The 23,420-nt window shown below is 41.3% G+C and overlaps 2 protein-coding genes across 2 annotated transcripts in view; one reads left to right on the top strand and one right to left on the bottom strand.

Annotated features, from left to right (window-relative positions):
* Window positions 1-11,324, top strand: part of DNAH11 (dynein axonemal heavy chain 11) — a gene marked incomplete at both ends in the record, with an annotated part of 151,645 nt that extends 140,321 nt beyond the window's left edge. Inside the window, 10 exon segments of the mRNA XM_082329513.1 lie at window positions 604-723; window positions 4,332-4,568; window positions 6,508-6,589; window positions 6,592-6,624; window positions 6,627-6,688; window positions 6,820-6,935; window positions 7,740-7,849; window positions 8,971-9,111; window positions 10,861-10,973; window positions 11,172-11,324. Coding sequence (XP_082185639.1) covers window positions 604-723; window positions 4,332-4,568; window positions 6,508-6,589; window positions 6,592-6,624; window positions 6,627-6,688; window positions 6,820-6,935; window positions 7,740-7,849; window positions 8,971-9,111; window positions 10,861-10,973; window positions 11,172-11,324 — 1,167 coding nt within the window.
* Window positions 11,325-12,566: 1,242 nt separating this feature from the next.
* CDCA7L (cell division cycle associated 7 like) lies at window positions 12,567-21,481 on the bottom strand (the record flags this gene model as incomplete). The annotated part of the gene is made up of 8 exons (XM_082332122.1): window positions 21,372-21,481; window positions 20,543-20,902; window positions 18,551-18,625; window positions 16,879-17,064; window positions 15,255-15,386; window positions 14,246-14,395; window positions 12,954-13,090; window positions 12,567-12,597 (listed from the first exon to the last, which is right to left on the bottom strand). Exons 2-8 carry the CDS (start codon window positions 20,897-20,899, stop codon window positions 12,567-12,569), a joined length of 1,068 nt encoding a protein of 355 aa, XP_082188248.1. The 5' UTR covers window positions 20,900-20,902; window positions 21,372-21,481.
* Window positions 21,482-23,420: the final 1,939 nt, after the last annotated feature.

Below are 23,420 nucleotides of genomic sequence, written 5' to 3'. Positions count from 1 at the left end.
TTCAATTTTTACCGAAGTTCTTGAATACATCCCAAATTCAAATAATGTAGAATTTCAGTTACTGAGTGTTCCCTAGAGAGGAGACATAAAAGACTGCAATCAGATACAAGTTTTTTATTTCTCCTCTAAGAAAGGCACAGTAGGTTACCTTCCTGTCACTCATGCGGATTATGTTTTTAACGATCTGTATGGGAAAATACATGCGCTTGTTAATGAGTTATGTTCTCTTATATCACGCGGAGTTTTGAAAATGTACTTTTCTCTTAAAAGCTTTTTATAAGGGATAAGGTAGAAAACATGACATAAGGCTCAGATGATACAGTTTACACTGTTACTGAATTTTAGTCACAAACTTGATATTTTTACTCAGATATTTATAGATACCTCTCACTGGATTGAAATAAAAGAAATCTGTGTTTCAATGTACTTATTTGCTAAACAAACAAAACCCAGCAATGTGAATATATAACCATGAAGCTTTCTGAAAAGAAGTATTTGAATTTCTTTTGTTTATCTTAACAGCATCTATTCTGAGCAGCTTTGGTTTGTCCTTCAGAAAGCTGACTTGTTTTATTCAGTGATGCATTCTATTCCCCCAGGTAGGTTCCATGGGAAGACTTGCATTACTTCGTTGGTGAGATCATGTACAGTGACCACATCACCGATGCCTGGGACCGCAGGCTCTGCTGTATGTATCTGCAAGAATTCATCAGCCCACCTGTGGTAAGAACTTTCATATATGCCTAAAGCTCTTGAACATGTGTATAGTATGTTCAACCTAAGAGAAAGTCATCTTTCAGAACTGGAGCCTTGTGGAGAAGACCACAATCTTTCTCATCTACGCAGCCCCACCTGTAGCACGGTCTTTGGCTGTGGGGGAATAAATTCTCCAACTTGTAATGAGGACAGTGATTGATCATGAGCAGGTTTTGTCTGCAAGGGTTTGTGACTTGGCATATTGCTTGTTTAAATACTTTTGCAAGCACCCTTACTTGGCAACTTGAATTCAGCGTTTTGTAACACTGCTTGTATAGCCAGCTTAATGGCATTAGGGGATAGTACATTTAGGTTTCCATTTTCCTAATAAAACTACTCTCTTTTAAGGTGCTGCCGTTTAGAAAAGTCTGGGTGGGCATAGGAAGGTATTTTTTATGGAACTGCACTTTAACCAGCATAACTGATAGACTCACCAGTTGCAGCAGTCCAGAACAGCACTATCCTCAAAACTGATATTTGCTCTTTGTATGTTTTCTTCTCTGGAAAAATAATAGAATGGAAATATTATACACTTCCTTGTGTTTTCCTGTTTCCATAATAGGGAAAACAGTTTGTTAAACTGTTTGTCATTTTCCACCACCCTCTCACACATCTGTTTCTGTACCTTTGTCAGATTATCACCAGCTGATATATACTGAATTATTCAAATTTCACTATTGAGTTTTGGCCCTGGACAGCAGTGTATATGGAGCATCCATGAGTCCAAGGTGCAAGATTGCTAAAGTTGCTTCTAATCAGAAACAAATGTTAGAATTTTTGAGGATAAAAGAAGAAAATATTGCTTTAACTTTAGCTCTATAAAGTCTTGCATGGAAACTACTTTAATCTATTTTCATATACATACATTTATATAAAATGTGTATGCATATATAGGTGTAGGGGGGGGGGTGTATAAAAAAATTTTTAAAAAAACCAACTAGCTGCTTCTTCTAAGCTGCTGAACTAGTCACTTTAGAGAACTGATTGTACACAATTTGCTAAAAACAGCTGACAGATTTTTCAAGTGACCTTTCCAGACTTGTTATTTTTCATTGTCCAAAGGTAAAAAGGTTATTTGGGAGAAAAAAAAATAAAATTAGCATGTTACGTGTGAGCAGGCCATTTGCGGAGCCTGGCTAACTTGGGGAAAGCGCACTTTTCCCCCTTGGCGATGCGGCTGAAGCCTGCCTTTCCGTTGTGAGCGAGATGAGCTTGCTGGTGTCTCCTCGGTCCCTAACGAGTGGGTTTTCATATGTCAAAGAGCCACACTCAGATGAAGGCAATTGGAAGCAACTGCTCGGAAGAAGATGCCCAAGAGTAAGTTGCCATGGAGATGGAAAGGCTAAACACCACTGTACTCCTGACCTCCGCGGAGGCTGATTTCTCCAAATGACAGCTGAGGTCGCGGGGGCATGGTGGGAAGCTCATCCTGCCAGCTCCGGCTCTGCCTCTAGCCTATGGATAAGTAAAGAATTACTGCTTCCAGTTTAGGCAGTCCATTAACCTTCACAAGCCTGAACTTTCATTCAAATAATTGTAAAATAAGTATAGGTGGTGAAACCTGAGGAGAATCACTGCTATTTGTATGGCCTTTGGAAAGTTTAGGGACCCAACCCCGAGCGTGGATCCGCTGGTATTTTAAACAGTGAGATATCTTTCCAAGCTTTTTGCCATAATTGGAAAATGTTAGAGCCCCAAATTACCAGCAAAACCAGAAAATCATTCATTGACTGGCAGCCAAATGAATGCAAACAGGATGGCAATGCCTTTCGTCAGGGCTGGCACTTTGTGTTCGCTGGGGAGATTACCTTCTCTTTTACCTATTCTCATTGCTGATGAGTTCTTTTAGCTAGAAATTCATTCCACAAGGTGTGTTAGAATAATCCAGTGTACGTCAGCTTTGCTATACCTCATCTGCGATCTGTTGTAAGGACAGAAGGGCGATGAGTTCCTGCTACGAACCCCCGTAACCCGCAGCCTCCCTCTGTGTACATAACTCCCAGGAATACAGTAAAACTCGTTTTAAGTGCCAGCAGAGAGACCGGTAAGTACAGATTGTCTGACAGAATTGATCTTCCACTCGAGGTGAATAGCAGGGCTTTTTGCAAAACCTGCGCACTACTTCAAAGTGGCGTCTTAAGACATAGCTTATTGTGGGTGAGGTTAGTGGTGCAGGTTCAGGCGCAGGTAAATGGCTGGTTGCAGAACCAAAATGACTTCAGAAATAAGTGCTTACTGGTGTTATTGTGAGCAGCAGCTTGTTGTTGACTGTTCTAAATGCCAAAAGCCGTTAAATTTTATTGTGATTCTGTGGAGTGGACCCTGCATTAGGAAGAAATAGCTCTTGTGAAAAGTACCACTTAGAGCTAGAAATATTTTTCAGCAAAAACAACTTCCAAGTCTGCTTTAAATCCCAGACAGCTCTATGGCAATAAGTTCAGAGAAACTCTTTGAATCCAGCGAAGTCCATACAGCACAGGAGCTGGGGGAGCCTGGAAAATAAATGTGATTGCTACAGCTTTTATTCTGTCCTGTCATCAGCAGGAGGGCAGACCACTGAGAGTACATCTCACCAAAGCCCTCTGTCTATCTACTTAATTCTTGACTTGCTCCCAAGTCCTGAGTCTTATCTTTAATATCCTGACGGGGTAGGGCCTGCCTGTTCTATAGGAACGGTACAGTTAATAGTATTTGGTTCAATATTGAGCTGATGAGACCTTAATTTTTTCTGCTGTGAAAATTATCACCACTGTCTATCTCACTGAGGCCAAAGCAGCGATACAAAACTGCATGCAAGACTCCTGCATTTGGAGAGATGAAATGGAGTAGCATGTTTTTCCTTTCTGTTCCAGCTCCTGGGTGTTAACAGCCAGGCAGAAGAGAAAGGACGGGACATCAACACATGAAGAACTGGCAACCATTTCTGTGGAAATTGGAATCGCTGTTTCTGACAAGCTAAGAATTACACAAATATTGTTGTGCCTTGTCCCATTTCCACACTGCACTTACTTGTCTCATTGCCCTGTCGCTGCCTGTAATCTCTTTAAGGTTATTATGAGCAGAGTGTGTTTGTGCAAAGCCCCTAATTAACAACACACCAAGCAGAATTAATGTTGCGGCTCATGTGTTATTGGGATGGGGGTTCAGGGGAGTTGAGGCTCCAGTCCTGCCTCTCGCAGAGGTGTCCTGTGTGACACACCAGCAGCGTGTCTCAGACTCTCATCTGCAAAACGGCACAACGATCCTTGCTTGTCTACTGAGGGGCTGCAGAAATTCAGTACTTAAAATACACTCGCCTCAGTAGTGGCAGCCCTTAAAATAAACTCAGAGCATCCTCATGAAGGAAAAGGAAGCAGCAACAGTATTTCAATACTGCAGAAAATGGGAACATCGGGAAAGTGTGTGAACAGTAACTGTACTAAAAATAGTTTGTTAACCCTGTTCCACTATATCAGAACATATAGGTGTAATTTTCATAGACTCCAGACGAATTTCTGAAACTTTGTAGATGCAGAAGAATGTTTTGAGAACTGGTGACAGCATTATCAATAACATTATTGATTCTTTTACTGAAGCTTGAAGGGGAACTGACTCTGGCACCAGGTTTCTTGGCCCCACAAAATCTGGATTATGCTGAATACCATAACCATATAGATGAAAAGCTTCTGAAAAGCCCTGTACTATATGGGCTGCACCCCAATGCTGAGATGGGATACTTGACAGCAAAGTCAGATAATCCTTTCAAAACTCTTCTGGGAATGCAACCCATGAATTCATTCGTAGAAGGATCAGGCCAGTCTGCACAGGAAAAGGTAAAGTTCTCCATCTGGTGTGTTTCAGTGCTGTTAATGACATGTGGAGCACGCATCTTACTGTGTTATTTCAGGAAGAGACTTTATTTCTAGGAAAAAAGAGGCGCGTTAAATTAGCAAAGATCAGCTGAGCGTTAATAGTAGCGATGGTAATGCGCCAGCCAGTGCAATGTACTGCACTAGGGAGGAATTTGGACCAGAGGAACATCTAACCTGTTATGGAGACTGTTTCTTTTTCACTTTGAATTTAATATAGGGTGGGAAACAAGGGATGAATCTATCTTGCTTTTATTGTGTGCTTTTATAAACAAGTACAGCAACACTAACTTACCAAAGAAAGTTACAGTTGGCTGAGTTGGTGAGTCTAGTCTTCACCTCTGTGCTTTGTTCCCACCTCTTGCATGAGAAATCCCCTTTGTGTAGCTTCCCTGTTCCTTCCCACTTGTGGTGCGCATAGGAGGTCCCTCCCAGCCCGTGGTCCTGGCTTCTTTCTGCCTAGCAGTGATGTGCAGGGTCTCCACGCCAGGAAGAGCAGCCCAAGGACAGTGCTCTCCCACCGCTCCCCTTCCTGGGCCCTTGATCTGAGCAGGAGCCACATGGCTGCTCCAAGAGACTTCCCTTGCAAGCAGCAGCGAGGAAGAGGTTTTCAGGGATTTTTAGTTTGGTAGTCTGAAGAGATGAAATCTGGTCAAGGAGGCTGTCTGACCATCTCTTAGCCTCAGCACCTCTCTTGTACCAAATCTGGAGTTTAGCAGAACAATAACATTAATACCTATAAGCTATCAGATGCTGGGTTGAAGGGACCAATGCTAATACAAAGATAAGCTTTGTCACTTAATATGGAGTTAACTGGATCACTGTAGTTCTGTTCACAGTCAAGGTATCTCAGATATCCAGATATCCTAGTACAGCCAAACTGATTCCAGAAATATGTAAAAGACTGGGTTTTAAGCGTGGAAAAGCACTGGTGCTGTGCTTAATAGATTAAATGAATAAAGGATGAGCAGGAAAAGAAAATGTAATCAGAAATCTCAGCTAGTTCTGTTATCAGACCCTGCTGTCTTCTGCACCTTCCTTTCTGAGTGTAGACCTGAGAAACTACGTCCTTTACCTCTGGGCACTCTTTTTTTTTTTCTCTTATCACCATCTCCTATCAGATCATGGGGGTTTTGCAGAAGGGAATATGACAGCTCTGCATGTAAGTAGCCAAACAACATTTCATTTCCCCGGGGGAGCCTGTGCTTTTCACGTTTGGTTCCCATCCACTTTAGTGAGTGTGGACAATTACATACAGCATTCATCATTAATTCTGCCAAAGCTAGGGCTGAAAGGGAAACTGAGCTGCATGAATGTTGTGATTTCAGTTCCTGCTCATCAGTACTGTTATGAATTGGCTTTCAGTTGTGTTCTGTCTCAGTTCCAGAGCAGGCCTGTGAGGAGGGAGAGAGGCTCTTTTTGGGGGTGAGACTGTGTATGCATGTGCCTGCGCTGTATTTTGCCTGATGCCCAAGACAGTAAGGACTGTGGGCAGTGGAGGGGGAGACAGAAGCTATTAGGTACTATGGAAAACACAAACTATTAATCACACTTGACTAAAAACCAAGGCAATCTTAGGGTACATCCTTGTAACAGTGGTCATCCTAAGCCCAGGGATGATGTGTGGTGGGCTTTGGCAGTCAGTGTTACTTGAAAATGTAAAGCTAAATAGAAGCTGCTAAGTGTTAACTGATTTGCAGTCATTTCTCTCAATACTGTTGCCAAAGAGAGGGCAAAGGTGGGGGAGTATCTCCGTTTTTTATCTGCCTAAGAAAATGGGATGTTTGCGCTCTCCTGGAGAAGAAATCAGACCTGAAAGCAGAAGAGTCAAAAAGAGTGAATTGCGGTGATTTCTAATCACTGCAGTGATTTCTAATGGCTCTGTTTGTATTGGCCTGGAAAGGTTAAGAATGTCCTGGGTAGTATTCTGGAGATGCTTCCTGAGGAGTTTAATATGGCAGAAATCATGCAGATGACTACTGCCCGGAGCCCTATGCCCTTGTTTGCCTTCAAGAGTGTGAGAGATGAACCTCCTCCTTTCAGAGATCTATAGGTCTCTTAAACAGCTGGACCTCAGTCTGAAGGCAAGTGACCTTTTTATTAACAGTACTGTTGCTCTTCTATGTATTTTGGGGCTTTCTGTTGCTTTTTTGGAAATGAAAGAATAGCTATTCTTTATGATGCCAGTGTGCTTTTTATTGTTCTCCAGAGAAAGGGGGAGTTGATGTTTTCCCCTCACATGGAAGTGCCGCAGTCCACATTCTTCTATGATGCTGTGCCAGACACATGGACTAAAGTAGCATATCCATCCACATACAGCCTTGGCCCGTGGTAAGTATGCCACAGTAACAGGGTTTCACTACTACACACAGAGCTATTCCAGTGAACTAAAACCAGCAGCTTTGTCCTATTTATTTTTTCCTCCAAAATTTGTCTTAATGCAAGTCAGTTTTACTTTGAAGTGAATTTTGCAGAAATGCTAAGCACTTTGCTAAAGCAAGGCTTTGTCAACTCCCTTGTCACACGTGCTAGGGGTGTTCAGCATCCTTCAGGATACCTTTTCCCCTACCCTGCCACTCGCAGGCTGTTAGATATAGAAAAAATAGGCAGTGTTTTGGAAATTCCTCTGAAATCTCACCACAACGTGTGCTACAGTATGCTGTTATTGAGAGTCTCTGTCAGACTGTCTTGTGCTCCTGATTTGTACTTTGCTCTAGCCTATTGGAAGTTTAAATGCACCACTGAAGATGGTATCAGACAATTTGCATTTAAGAAGCCATCAGTTTTTACCGATTTTTGGCAGTTTCTGAAGGTGTGTTAACATGACTAATGGTGATGTTCAGCTTTCTCCCCAAGATTTACAGGATTGAGCATACTCACATTCTCTGTTGCCAGCAATGCGTCTCATGCTGATCCCCTTCTACAACTGATTTCAGACATACCTACATCAAGGAAAGAACAAAGTCCACTAAAACCACGACCTTATGCTTGCGTAAGCATATACTTTCTGGTTATTTCCGCCGTGTACCTTCTCTGTAGACAAAAGGACTCTTACATTTGACATCTTGCAATTTATTTTGCCTAAGAAGTAGTACAAATAGATGAAGGCAGAAGCTATTACTACCTCTATTTTAGGGTTACCGATCTCATGTGGTACAAAGAACTTGAGATCTGGACACAGGACCTTGTGCTGCCAGCAGTGGTGTGGCTTTCTGGCTTGTTCCATCCTCAGTCCTTTCTGACAGGTAAGCAGTGATGCTTGTAAGGAACCAGGCATATCCTTTCACCGCCAGACATTTACTTTTTAACATTGGTGCTAGCTATGTTTTTGATGCTGTTTGGAGAGTTAAACACAGTTTAAAAAAAAAGATAAAAATCAGCCAAATATCTAAGCTGAATAAAAAAGTAAAGAAATGGCAAAACTTGCTCTGTAACAGGGACTGCTAGCAGTGAGTTGTCCCATTTTTAAAATCCTCTAGTCCAAGTTCTCCTGTAGGTAGACTCATTGGTATCAGAATAACTATCTCCTGGAAGCGGGGGAAACAACCCAAACGTATCTTCAGTCTACTCAGAAGTGTGAAGACAAAGCAGCTAAGGAAATAAAACCTGAGTTTCATCGTTTAAAAAAGGTTAAGAGTGCAAGTTTTCCTGCCATTATTATTTAACTAATTCAGTGCATATGTCATGGTACCATTCTGGTTTATTCCTTAGTATTAACGCAGTTACCAGGCTAAGTAGAAAAAATAGATGTCTGCCAGTCTTCTTTGTGTAGTTGTTCCCACAATAGGGGATGAAAAATCTTCAGCAGTGTATTGATGTCTCACTTCTTGCCATGATCACAGCAGATATGCATCTATTTATTCTGAAGACCACAGTGAAGCCACATGAGAGCCTGATAACAGGGTATCTCAAATTCTGCATGGCCACCAAAAACCCAGCTGTATTTTTCACTCCTTTTACTGCCTCTTTCCAAGCTTTCTCTTCTGGGTGCTTGTTCCTGTCAAGGGCTGGTACGTAAGGACCATGCAGGCTAGAATAGATGTCAGCATGGGCTTGTTCTGAACAGGGACTCAGCTGGAGAGAGGTGGTATCTCAGAGTGCAGACAGCAATGTGGTCTTGCTCCCCTGCTTAGGAGGGGGTTGGTTTGTGCTGTCCTGTGCAGAATGCTTTTTTCCCAAACAATTGCATTCACGCAGCTTTTTTGCCTTACTTCAACTAATGGCCAACGGAAAAACCAAAACCAAAACAAAATAAACACGTCAGTCTCAGGCTTGTGCACAAAAGGTCCAAGAGGGGCACGTTAACAGTTCTGACATTAAAATTACTGTCTGGATATTGAATTATTGAAAGTATTATTTTTTAAAGCTGTAATGCAGAGCATGGCACACAAGAACAACTGGCCTTTGTATAAGGTGTGCTTGACTGTAGATGTTACCGAAAAGACCAAAGAAGATTATGGCCACCCACCAAGGGAAGGAGCCTGTATCTGTGGGCTTTTCATGGAAGGTAAGAAATAAACTTAAATTGCTTGATCTCAATAACCTAGTTCAGGGACTCTAGCTTCCTTCATTAGGTAGATAAGTTCCATCAGGAGTTGGACTAAAGTGACTAAAGTGTTGTGATCCTATGAACAGCACTGAGGAAGTTTAGGAATGGTGGTGGATTGTTGGTGTTGGTCCACTGTGACTTGAAATTTCGTACCAGCTTGGTGTCCTAATCACTGACTATACTTCATGCATTTAAATACCTGTCAACTGAGCCTGAACAATGTCTGCATTGTAATAAAGCAGCAGCTCTAATCTAGTTGAAGTTCAGAAGCTTAAAACTATTCCAGAGACTTTAAATTTCACCCCGATACTGATGACCTAGAAATGTTCTGCAGCTCTTAGAGGTGCAGAATAGGGTTAGTATTTAACAGATGTTGGTAACCTGGATCAAGCCACATACACAGCTGCAGTTAAAAAAAAAAACAAAAACCCACAAACAATGCCCCCCCAAAACAAACCAAAGCAAACAGACAATAAACCCACCAACAAAACTGTTTTCAAAATCATCTTTCTCCCATTTTTTCTTCCACCTTGGCAGAAAGCTGTCAGTTCTAAATAAACAGATCTAAAGAACTCTGAATTTTTCATTTCCTAGGCCATAATACTTATAGGTCATTGGGGAGACATACCAAGAAATAAGGAAATACTTGGGAACCCCTGCATTAGCATGAGGTATAATGACACACCTAAGCAGGTGATGTGTAAGTAAGTATGACATGAGTAGATTTTCAAGTGGGTTTCCAAGCAGTCAATTACTGCAGTAGCTGTAGTATGGTTGTAGGCTGTCCCTGAATGGAAACCGTGTTCATCCGTTGAGCTGCAACCCCTCTTTTAACAACTTTCAGAGGATAAACATTGTACCTTGCTCTTTTGGAATTGTATTTTCCTGAGACTGAAGCATCTAGTTTAGGAACGACAAATAAGGCCTGTAGTCAAAATGGGATTTTAGTTTTAACTTAGAAAGGCTGTCAACTAAGTTACAGCTAATTAGAGGAAAGGGGAATGACTCCAACGGGCAATTAGAGAAACATTATCATGACTCGTACTCTTCACTAGACCTGAATATAATAAAAGGAAAGCCACTGTTTTAGAGGGGACTTGCTACTACAGCAGGTAAGACCCAAGGGGAAAGTCAGGGTGAGGGACTCGAGCAATGGCGAGCATGTCATCTGACTGTTGCTTTTTGTAAAAGGTAGCCTGAATTTTTCAGAGGATTTTTTTTTAAAACATCTGTCACTCACAGGGCAATACTGTTCATTCCTCCTCTGGATATGAGGAAGGTATCGAGGAACCTTGTGAGCTGCGGTTGCTGTGTTTCTGTGTTTGTGTTGGTATTTGCAAATATAAACTTTCCTGTTGCTACATAAACACTCGTAAAATCCACAATAAGCATCTGCAACATTTTATACGCCGGTTTATGTTAGAACACACAACAACAAAGTTAAATCCAGCAGCTTTCAGAAAGTGCAAGGCCCTTCAGCAGCACAGAACTCCTTTATCTTAACAACATTTAAGTACCTGTTTGATATCTCACTGTACAAACATATACTAAACACTCCAGTGTAGTTCTCCAGCTTTTGGAATACTTGACCATAAACTAGTGGAGAATTTGGAGAAAATCTGAGCACTTGACTTTGACAGGCACACTCAGTCACAGGCATACTCAAAGTCCCAACTCTAAGTAGTTTCCAGTCTCTGCTTTCAATAGAAGGACATGCTGCTGAAACCAGAAGTCCAGTCCAGGCAGATGCTACGTACTCGTCTCCACATTCATACAAAGAGATGACGCACAACAGGCCAACAACAGTCTACACTAAATCTGTATGTTCAAATGTAGCATTAAATATTTAGCAATAAGCAACTGTTTAAACCCAAATTATTCTGGTCTTGCACTACAGAGCACCACATAAGCCATGTGCCTATGTTTACTGCGGGTGCCAGATGGGACATCTAGCTGGGGGTCATAGCTGAAGCCCAGCTCAAGGAATTGACTCTAGCAATGCCAGTCATTTTTGTAAGGGCTATTCCAGTGGATCGAAGGATGTTTATGAATGTCCAGTTTATAAAACCAAAAGCAGAGGGCCAACTTACGTTTGGACTTTCAATCTGAAAAGCCAGGAGAAGCCAGCTAAAGGGGTTCTGGCAGGAGTAGCTTTACTCTTGGCAGTTTAGTACTAAGCTTTCAATAGTGCATCCCAGTTAAAGCAAAAGGAGAAAAATATTTTTCAGTCAGCTGGAGCAGGAGATTTGCCTCACAAAAACACAATCCTTAGTTTAACAAACACTTATGTGGTCTACGTTGTTATTTCCTCATCCGTCAGTGTTGTGTTCCTGTGTTTCTCCACATAATGATTATTGATCTGCAAGCATTCCTTCATTACACCAGCTATGGGAAAGTAAATGGGAAACATCAGCATCTAGGTGTAGTTTGAATCACAAAATACTCCTCTTGATTATTCTTTATTCTCTCTACATAAAATGAAATGTGTATCTTTCTTACAAGAATTTTAACATAATCATACTGCAATACAATACAAACATGTTGCATTTAAACAAAGTTGTGTGAAAGCTTAGTCGTACATATGATAAAACATCTAAGTATGAACTGTATGTAAAAAAAGTAATCCTGAACTTTGTGATTTAAACTGGTTAACTGGTTATGACTGCTGTAAGGTAGTTGGTTCAGGCAGCGGGTGCATCACACACAAACTGCTGGTGAGATTCTTTTTCTTTATTGGGATGATGTTTAAAATTTTTAAAATTTTACTTTATTTTTTTTTTTTTACAAAACACTCTTCCACTTTCATGTTTCAGTGATTAATTAATTGCACTTTGGAATAAAAAAAAAAAATCATCCTCCCACTAGTAGGTTGCATCAGCTTTGGCTGGAATATAATGGCATTCAGATGAAAGCACCCTTCCCTTCTTTCCAGGGACAAATTCCATAAACTACAGGTGGAGGAATAGGTTCAGAAAGCAAGGGTCGGAAAACTGAATCTTAATGGTCAAGCTGGAACACAAGGGGGTTTTTGTTTCTTTAAAGATGGGGTATGCTTTACAGGTAGTTGTTAAACACCCTTTCTGCAAACTTGCACAATTATATAAATAAAAATATTGCTCAAATTGACCAAGTTCTCCATCATGTGGTTGTGTAGCTCTATTAAAAATTAACCACTCAAGGTTCAAGAGTGCCATTTCACTTAACTTATAGGTCTGTGCATGTAGATTTCTCTACCAAAACATTTTCCTGAGAGATCTTTTGCATAAGACCACATCAATCAAAAAGTTCCCAACACAGAAATGTACGTACTATACTCTACAATTCTATCTTATATAAAACATAGTAATAACCTTTTGAAGTCAAAATTTGTCAACATAGTAAGCAGTTGCAGGCACAGCTTGAGCTCAGTGTTCTCAATTGTCATCCGCCAGTTGTTTCTGTAAACTAGAAGACATGTGAGAAAACAGCGTTAGTGCTTTTTAGGAAACCCGGCTTCCCCATAAACAGACAATTTCCATTGCTGAAGATGACAACTTCCAAAACAGCAGTTCTATATGCTTGAAGCAATCAATACTGATTTCAAAATAGGGAAAAGCATTTCAATTTCTTAAGCAAATGAGTTGTTTACACAGACAATATGACTCAGTTTAATGCAGCTGATTTCAGCCTAGGAGAAATCTCAAGTCCAAGAGACTTCTTTTGTATAGGTCCCGGATCTGCCCGAGGCCACAAAAGTCAAGTATTATTTAAAAAGGGCTACAACAGTTTGAAAAGGAATGACTGCAGGGCATGGCCCTCACCTTTCCAGGTACTCCTTGACGTTGTTGTAGCCATAGAACTTGGCCAAGTGGATGAGCATGCCTGTGGCACAGCGCCCGTCCCGCCGGCGGCAGTAGCTGCAGTTGCACACCCCGCGACAAGGAGGACAGATCCAGGCCTGCAAGGGGGTAAATGTGGGAGGGGGGAGTTAAAGGCAAGCCATGAGTAAGGTTATTTTCACCTTCCCATTGCTCAGACATACAAAAGTATGGCTTTCTTACTGTGTGATCCTTCAGGGCAAGGTTTTAAAAGCCTGAATCAGGCAGCCAACCAACCTTGTTAACGCTTTCCAAATTGTGCAGGATTAAAGAAATTAAGTACTACCCTGTTTGCTTGAATACTTCTTACTCTGAAGACTCAGGCTCTCTGACTTGTTCAGTATTAATTTAAAACAGACTAAAGGCATCTGGAATGCCTAATGATAACTCATCCTATGTTAGGCTGACCATACTGAACTCCCTAGAAAAAGATGGGTACCCACCGTGTCAAGTTTCTTTGGCTCTGCCTGCTGGCATAGCCTGATTCCTGAATTACCCAGCATGTACATGAAGTCAGGCATCTCCCAGCTGCTCAGCAACTGAACACAGAGGCGCAGGTGCTAACCGCCTGCATTACAGTATAGCAGCCACTGCCACACTGGGCCAGCACATTGGAGCTGTTAGTTCTTTGCTGTCCTTCAGAAGAGCCCAGAAGCCCATCTCTCAAGCGGAGATGGGGCAGAGGTGGTCCCAGAACAAGCTGAGCACAGAGAGCGCTATTCTGCCGAGAGGGCTTTGCGTAGCCACGTGCCTCATTCTCTGGCAGCAGCCTGTGCTCTCTCCTTGCTCAGTGCCCCTGGGGCCAACAGAGAAAAGGGAATCACCCCTATGACTTTTAAGTATCCTTCTTTTTTCTCATATTTAAAAATTAGAATCTAAAACAAGGAACCTGCTTTGCATGCCACATTATTGAGAGCATTAAAGAAAAAAAAAAGGTACATTTTGGTATTTTTTCTGAAAGGGGACTTTCCTTCCCTCAAAAGCTTTCATGCTTTCCCTCCACTATCTGGTAAGCAAGTGGCAATTCAAAGCATGAAGCTGGATGGATTGTAACCCAGGTCCAGCACCTTCCACCTGAGTTCCAACAAGATCAGTGTCAGTCATAACAGTACTACAGATCTTCTCGAGGCAAAAAGCTTTGAACACCATGTTATCACGAGCATATACTCGTCACAGCTTACTAACAAAACAGTATTCATTACACTTTCTTTCCAAGCCCAAGAAATGATACTTACTGGATCAAGCAGTGCTGATTTCACATCTTCCCCGTATCGATTTCGAAGACATGGTCCACAAAACTGTCCCCTGACTCCTCCACAGCCCTGATTGCGACAGATTGTCTTTGTATCAATTGTCTTTTGTCGACACTGGTGGCAAGTACTACCCTGAAGTTGGAAAGGAGGAGAAATATGTATATATGATGGACATCTTTGATGCTTGTTGCTGAATTTTCCTAATACATCTGCTGATGATAGCAAAGCACAAATTTCAAACCAAAGTCAAATTCAGCAATGAAAATCTTTTAGTAAGAACCTTAAGTTCTGTTATTATGATAAACCATATAGTTATCTGGAGAGATGCTATGGATTTTACAGAGACAGTGCCCAGCCTCAGTTGCACTGGGAGTCTCAAACTACATGTACCTCATGTCGCAGTTCTGACCCTTTCCTCTATCTAGAAAAAAGATAAATCTATTCAGAAAATGACCTTCTGACTTATCTCTGCAAATACAATGAAGCATGAAATATATAGTAAGCTGATCATCTAGATCTTTATGACAATTAATCATAGCCAAACCCGGTGAGAGGAGGAGCTGTTCCTTCAAGAGCTTTGGAAACTACCCAACCTGTACAGAAATGTCATTTCCAGGGGGTACAAGGAACAGCAGGGATCACTATTATTTAATGGTACAACCACCACCACATTCCTATTAAGTGAGCTTGAGAGATAAAAGGGATGTCAACTCTTACCAGTGGTGAGTCACAGCTATAGCAAATTCCACTTAATACCTCTATGGCAAGAAAGTATTTCTTTGCAGACGCAAAAAGTTGGTAGGGTGTATCAACCAGCACAGGCAAGCGCACAGAAGCCTGGCAAGGCTTCCAAGTTGTGCTTGTGTAATCTAATAGTGCAAAGCTGCGCTCTCCAGAACCTCAGGAAAGCACACCTTGTAGCAAGGTGATCTGTTAGGACGTTTTCAATTTCAAGCAAATGGACACACTAGAGAAAACAGCAGCCACTTACTAGAACTTTGTCATAGATTTTGTCTTTAACAGTGATTGCAATGTTGTCCAAGTCCTCCTCAGTAATATCTTCTACTGGACGGTGAGATGAATACTTTGATGATCTCCTTCTTTTGCGCACTCCACAATCCCCCTGCTAAACAAACTCATCTCAACACCTTTTGTCTGGTGTCATGAAGACTCTGTCACCACACTTGGTGACAAATTCTTTCATTTATAATGTGTAAGCAGGCTAGAAGGGGCAGTCTGCAGGCTCATGGACCACTGGAAGAACAGGGAATAGAGTTTCCAAATCATCACCGCCTCTTTCTCTCCTCCCTAATCTCTTCTCTACTCCATTAATTATTTATTCTGTTTATACGTTCTTCCCTCCTATCATTGCTACTTTCTATTATTTCCACAAATTCCTAACATGTTTTTCTGCAACTTCCTTTTCTTTGCATTCCCTGCACACCTCCGCTGTAACTCTTCATACTCAATTATTTCTTCCCCCTCAAAATAAGGAACTATAACCATCTGCCTTCCCATGCTTTGCTCCTTCAGTCTCCTAGCATGCTAATTGCTTTCTCCAATGACAATTTCTAATGTCTTCAAAAAAAAAAAAACCTTTACTGAAGTTTTACGTTAGTCCTGCCATACCCAGTCCTTTGTTACTATCCTGTTTGTTATCTGGAAGGGAGTCCTCTACTCACTATTAAGAAGTTCTCTTTTTTTCCTTCCAAATTATCACTCTCTTTGACCCCAATCCATGGATCATCATTACGCCCCTCAGAAGATTTCAAATTTCATGTAGGAGTCTCAACAGATCCATAGCCTTCCACCTACCCCACTCAACACCTAATTTGTCCTTCACCCTAATCAGCTCTGTTCTCTCCAAAACAGTCATTTATCAGCCCAGGTTCTCACTCAGTGCTACTCCACCTTGCTTAATAGCCAAATGCCTTCTATAATGCTTCAACTACACCCAGCACACATTCCTATAAGCAGAACTGGGATCCAGGCTCTACTATATACAGATACAAAGAGTCTTCCTCATAAAGGCTATACAGTAAATATAACTAAGACAAATGACCACCATAAACTAAGGGAAGGAAAACCAGGAGATTTTAAAAAAAACAGGGAAGAATAAAATCTGCAACTTTTGAATGGCTAGCCAGTACATCAGCAGTTTGTTGGTGCAGATTCCCTTTATTCATTCTCAGTCCAGCTATGTAACTCCTCTCTATATTCCCTCTGCTTTTTCCAGAGAGAGGTTTTTGCTACCTTTTCCTGAGCCAGAAGACAGAGATCACCTTTGTCACCTCTACCTTACCCACCGCCTTGTCACTTGAAGGCCTTCTACATTGTGGGCTCTAATAATTTTCAGATAATAAATAAGTAATAGACCATAAGTAAACTGCTGTGTTTGTTATATTTTGGACAACACAGGTCACAGATAGAACCCAGTTAATGGGTGAAAGATGAGGCAGGAAGGGCTGAAGACAACTTCTTCTGTAGCTAATCCCAAACCAAAGGTTCTCATTGACTTTTTATAGGATGTGATGTCTGCTCTAAGTGCTGCCCAACAATTTAAAAGAATGTTTCCTAATCCCTGACTACTGGAGATATCAAAGTCTGGCAAATACCACACTGAGTCTCTTCTTCAAGAGGTTTTGTTGTCTATAGCTACGGAAATGTTCTGCAAATTTAACAGCTGACACAGTAAATTTTTCCAAGGCAAATTTCTCTGGTGGACGAGCATTTCTGGTTGGGTTCATGCGACGTGTTATCTGGCCTTCAGAAAACGTCCTCCTTGGGATTTTCTTCTGTTTCTGGAAAGAGAAGACGATTCCAGTAACTGACCTTTCAGTTATGTTTGTAGTGTTAAACACCAGAAATAATTATCTCAAAATGTCCGTACCACACTTGTACTATCATGAATTAATCTGTTATTCTCCCACTCCATACTTGTTAAGCCAAACCTCACCAATTTCTAGCATACTTAAGAGTTCTTCCTACATGCTACACCTTTTTGATCCTTTTAAAACACCACACTTTCACAGTCAAATTCTATTCCAATTAACGTCACAAAACTACACCAAAATTTTTTGTATGGCATATTAAAGTAGAAGCTAGTTCTCACTCTTCTTCAGCAGCTAAAGGTTCAGATTTTCCTACAGATTGAATACATCTTCAAGGAATAATCTGAATTCTAGTTTATTTTCTTTTATTTTTTTTTTAAATTGAAAGGGCATTAATAAGTTTCTTCTCCTACTTCCAGATTCCTAGATCTGGAAATTACTAGGAGGCACAAGATACTCTCTTCATATTGTCAACCTGCCAATTACTGCATGGTTGAACTCATGCACCAGAAGTCCTGCATAGATACCTATCATAAAGACATCTACTAAATCTGACAGGATAAACAAGATGTAGGAAGCAAGTCTACTTGCTACTGTACTCTAGTTATTTCCTTCGAAAGAAGGAAAGGCACATCACAAGGAGACAGGCTGGAAGTCAAAAGCCAAGAAGAAGAGATAACTAGAATGCTCCTGATGCTCTCCCCCTCCTCAAGTAAAGATACTAAATGCAAGTAGCAGGCTTATATATGTATTCAAAGGATGTTTAAGTTTCTAAAGCATTTAACTAGAGCTAGCAAGGTTCCAGCCTTTCAAAGACTGTATAATTTGGCTTCACCTTTTCACCTAGCCACCACCCCACCAGCATTTCTACATGGGCTTCCCAAAGACATGACCCTTCAATTCTTCCTCAAATCTCTTCATAATATATGTGGAAAAACATTGCTCTATAAAAAAACCTAGAGGGTTTGACAGTTCTCTGCTTCTAGACAAGGAAAGTCAGTTGAAATAACTACAGTATCATTCCAGGTTCATGTTAAAGTGGTTGAATTTCATTAGTGTTGCTCTACTGGAAAGTCTGGATTTTAAAAGAAAAGCCTGCAAGAGGGAAATTAACAGGGAAATGAACAGGATCTAAACCCAAAGGAAGGCAACTACTCTTCCTTATTCCCACATACACAAACATTTGTCTAGCATCTCAACAGTATTTCTGGGGCAAAAATGATAAAAAAGCATATCACCTTGGTCTCCATATTTCTTCATAAATTATCTTATAAAATTCCATTTCCTCACATAACCTCTGGTACTTCAATACTGACCAACAGCAAATCTATACAAATAAAGTGACCAAAACCAAAGATAACCATAACAAACTTGGCAAAAGTGTTTCATGAGGAAACACATTCATCCTAAATGTAGCAAAAATGACTGTCACATCTAGCCAGTACCAGAAACTTACTGAAGGAGTCGAGGTGGGCGTTTTCACCGGGAACAAGTCGGGTATGGAATTCAGTTCTGCCAGCAGCTGGTCAAGCTGAAATCAACAGTGATGCTGCATTGAAAACTCACTGCAAACTTGCAAATAAGCAACACCTATTATCCACTCTTTGCAGGCACTCTGAATTATATCTAAACACATGAAGTTTCAGTGCATAAAACCTTTTTGGAGGCACTTTATTTAAGCGGGGCTCATAAAAGGGGTTCATTTACCCCTGAATGAGCAAAACTCTGCAGGCAGTACCAACTTCACAGCTCCCATTAATTCTTACTGGGGATTAGAATTAGCTAGAATTGCATCCAATCTTGTTGAAACAGCACTGAAGAAGTGCATTACAACGTGGTTACAATATCTATGACCGATAACGAGAAATTCACAGTTCATATGACAGAAGGGAGAAAAGGAAGACAGGGCGCCCTTGGCCAGAAGACTGTACGACGTTCCCTGTGGGCTGTTTTACTGCAGGACTGCTGATACACCTGTGCTTTTTGCCCGGGAACTCAGAGTGTCCCCTTAAGCAGTGACATTGCAGCAGGGAAACTGCTCGTCGTTTTTCAGTGGTCCTTAGTAGCAATGACTAGGAACGTCCCTCTTTCAATCATGACAGCTAGCGCTGATTTCACAAATGCTGCAAACCACAGCCAGTAACGCTACACATCCATTGCTTTGTGCAGATATACACAGTGACATGGGTACACACTCATTTGCAAAGTTGTAAAACAACTAAGCCCCGCTGGCCGGTCCCCTAACCATGGCATATGCAGTATCAGAAGCACTTCAGGAGGACGATCTGTTGCACCGTGTAGATGTCCTGGAGGTACACTTCAACAGAAGCAGTGGCTGACAGGTCCAAAAAAAATACTGACCTGTTCTGCAAGGCCAGGATGAGGCTATCTTCTGAAAAGCCAGCAATAGCGGGGATGAGCCAGGCTGCTAGCTGTCTCTGCGACTGCCATATCAATCATGAGATTAAAGGCTGGATACAGCATTTCTCAGTATATACTTCAGTGTGGCATTTATTAAGAGCTATTTAATGTCATTACAGTACCGCAACTAGGATGCCAATGAATTTTGCAATGGTTGAACTAGAAGGAAGAGTGGAAGGTGAGAAGGGTGGAACAGCAGCAAGACCAACACAACAGCAGTGAATATACAAGACAGATTAGAAACACAGGAACAAACCTAAAGCAGTTTTTTACATGGGAGCTGCAGGCCCACACACCCAAAAGGTGTACTTGAGCCTCAAGACTGCTTGGAAGCTGCAAATTTTCCTGGAATATAGTAAAACTGAAGGAGCCACTGAGGAGCCAACGTCAACTCAGATTTGCACAGCAGCGTGACAATTAAAGAGAAGTGGTGGCATTTTGGACAATAGAGGAAAAAGTATTGGGGAACGATCAGTGTCTCTTTTTTCCTCACCTACACGCACACACATACACACATTTTCAGTAGTTATATAGCAAAGCGTAACTGTAAGCATCACATCCCACACAACAGAAAAACTGCATTTACCATCCTTAGCAGTTTTTAGCTGGCTTTCCAATCAGTAACTGCAGCAGATCTGTCAGGCACAAAGGCAAAGCAGAAACTCTGTTGTGCAAATAACACCACAAACCACCTGAAGGGACCAGCTGGTTTTCTGACATGTTCTGAATATAAGGACTGCAACTTGGCCATCTGTAACTTTGCTCATATCCACATACAAAATGCTTGGTTCAACTCTGGTTTTAAACTTGAGCAGGCTAGTCCTACTTGAGGCTATTTTAGGGGTAAATGTCTGAGTGCTGATGGTCCTCTAGGGTCTTCCCAGGTAGAAAAATTCAAACACAAACCACCATGAGATTTTCGCACAGTCCCAGCACAGCACCAGCGGGGATGCCAAAATTCAACTGTGCTGAAGCTAAGTACTCGGATGTAAATGTCAGAGAACAAAGCACCGCTCGTAAGTCTTACCATGGCTTTATTTTCTTTAATATTCATGGCTCTCTTAAGCAGAGCACTGGAACTTTCCTCCTGTATTTCTTTAATGTCTTCTTCAGACTCTGAAGCAGAGCCCTCTAGTTTGTCCCACCGCTTGCAGCTTATTTCTTTTGAAAGAGGTGTGAGGGGTTCACTGTCCTTTAGAGGTAAGTTAGAAAAAGCCTGTTCAGGCACTTTTTTCTCAGACGACTTTCTGGTGGGAAACTGCAAGGCAACACGAAGGCCAAAGCTTCTTCTCTTGGGGGAAACTTTCTTCTTCGCCTCTTCCTCCTCTTCTTCCTCACTACCCAATAAATTATCGCGTTCTTCGTCACTCAAGTCTGACTCCATCGCCTAGAGGCAGGAAGAATCCCATGTTACATCACTGGCTGTGACACAAGAAAGGTCATTTTTATATCACTAATTCTAGGCAGCAGTCTCGGCACCCTAAGGCATTGTCATAAATTCACCTAAATCAACAAATTTATAAAAGTTCACAGTACACAACTTCTCCCTGTGCAGAGAACAACACAAAATCTACATATTAATATTGTCTGGGATACAGACATGGCTGTCTTCAGAGGAACAATCTTGCCAGCACAGTCAGTCTATAAGCAGGGGAAGAAGTTCTCATTTCTAATATGTGATGTTACATTAAATAAAGCTTTTTTTCCTCTTTTAATGCAACATATATTTTTCTTCAGCATGAAGAAAGAACATCACAGTGTCTCAGAAACACTCCTACCAGAACACGAGGTTTACACAGAAGAGACAGAAAAAAAGAAGTCAACATATACATTCACGTGTAGGTGACTGCCTTTACCAGAACTCCTTTCTTGTTCACATCCACCTCGGCTGAAGCGAAGCCTTCAAACGCTTCCGTTTCAGAGTCAGTGTCTTCAGTGAAAATCCTCCGCAGTTCTTCAGTGAGGTACCTGGACTGAAATCGAACCCCCTGTAAAAATACCAGCCAGCAGCTGTGAGAGACAGTCAGATACAGAGTAGTCACACAGTCACAATAAACAGGTTCTGAGATTCGAGCAGGTACCAACTAGATGGCATATACTGTGAAAGCACTTTGCAGGCAAACCCTGTCAAAAGAAAAAAGCAGAAGACATTCAGAGTTTCAGCACTGAGTTATTTTAACTTAGCAGCATTTTTTTTTCCTCACTTTGAGCTCAAGGCTTTAACTGAGCTGCTTCTTGTGAAGGAAACTTTCTTCTTCACCTCTTCTTCTTCACTACTACCCAATAAAAATAAACTATCAGTTTTCTCATGTGTAAATTATCATGTTGTTTTGTATGTTTTCTTCTGGATGTAAAGAAACAGGCCTTGAATGAAAGAAAATACAAACCACAACCATAGCAAGAAAGAGCCCTCCTTTTTTTCACTTAAAGGTAGAAACAACCCTCTCCTCTGGGCTTGCTGCAACAGTACTCAAGGCTCCTGGAGATGCAGTCTGCTCCTTCTCACGCTGTTACACCATCACTGAAGTGACAGATACCAACACAAAACCACAGAGCTTTGAACAGCCTGACTAACACCTCTCCACCTTCTGACTGCTCAACTCTCTCTGTTTTAATCATGCAGTTTATCATTCAAATGGGGTTTAGGGTAGACAGATCCCAAATTTCTGCCTACAGACTAGGAAGTAAAAAGTCAGTCCATGAAAAATAAACTAAGATCTCATTAAAACACTCTTCATGATACGCACATTACATACCAATTAAACACAATGCATTTACTAAATCAGACATATCTTTGCATACTTCTAATCAGAATTAGTAGAAGAGCATCTGTCAACTTGTCCCTGTTAGTCTCCTGAAAGACTCATTCATGGTGGGAATATAACCCATGTTCACACAACACCTGCCTCTTGAAAGTCAGCAACACTCACTTAAGTTTGTTTCCCCTACTTTCCTCTGCTATTTCTTCCTCCCACGCGAGATACAAAAATGACCTTTCATACGATGCACTTGCTAAATATCTTTATTCTTCTTTATCCTTTCAATTTCCTCCCTTCCCTGACTTTAATTACACACTTCTTTACGTTAAGATAATATCTGGTGAAAAACAGATACAATAGATGAGTGGAAAAACTCACAGGGGAATGGGAGGGGGGAGCTACTGCATATGCCGTTTCTTTACACTTACACATCTCCTACAAATTATGATGGGTAATTGGAATGAGTTTTCTCTAAGCAAAATTACTTTATTCTTTTGTTGATAGCTGCCGTGCAGCTGCTTGAGAAAGGAACAAACACAATAGGGAAGTTACTTTAAAGTTAAATTGCATTTCTTGGAGGGAAACTGAAGTTTTTATGCATTCTGTGTTTTCATGAAATTCCACAATGAAGGTTGGGGGCGGGGGTGAAATAAGCTGTTTGTTAGCTAAAGTGACTAAGAATAACACACCTAGAGCTATGCTGTTACACCTACAAAGAGTGTTCTACACAAGGTAAAATATGCATCAGGGATACATGTAGGAGAAACAGCGGAAACTCAGCAGAAGTGCAGAGATTATGGGAGTAGGACTGTGGAAAGCCCTGAGGAAAAGCAGACACACAGAGGTCAATACTTGTTAAAGCGTTTGCGCATCAGCATCCAAGGGAACGTCTAATGCACTAACATCCCATTCACCACTCCAGCAGGGCAGATGCCTTGCCTCCTCTGCCAACAACTGCAGCGTTTTTCTGAATTTCCCATCATTTTCGTCTTCACACCACACCTTTTAGTTTTCTGCACAAGTACCTATGGTCTTTCTCAGCAACAGTGGTGTTTGGCATCATAAATGGATGGAACTCAGGATAAAAAAAATCGTGGGTTTGTTGTACCATTTAGCAGTAAAGGAGTTAAACTCAATAGTGATGGA

This window comes from Platalea leucorodia (genome assembly GCF_965183815.1).
Source record: "Platalea leucorodia genome assembly, chromosome: 1".
NCBI classification, from domain to species: Eukaryota; Metazoa; Chordata; class Aves; order Pelecaniformes; family Threskiornithidae; genus Platalea; species Platalea leucorodia.
Note: the sequence above shows the minus strand (reverse complement) of the source record. Positions and strands in the feature narration are given on the sequence as shown.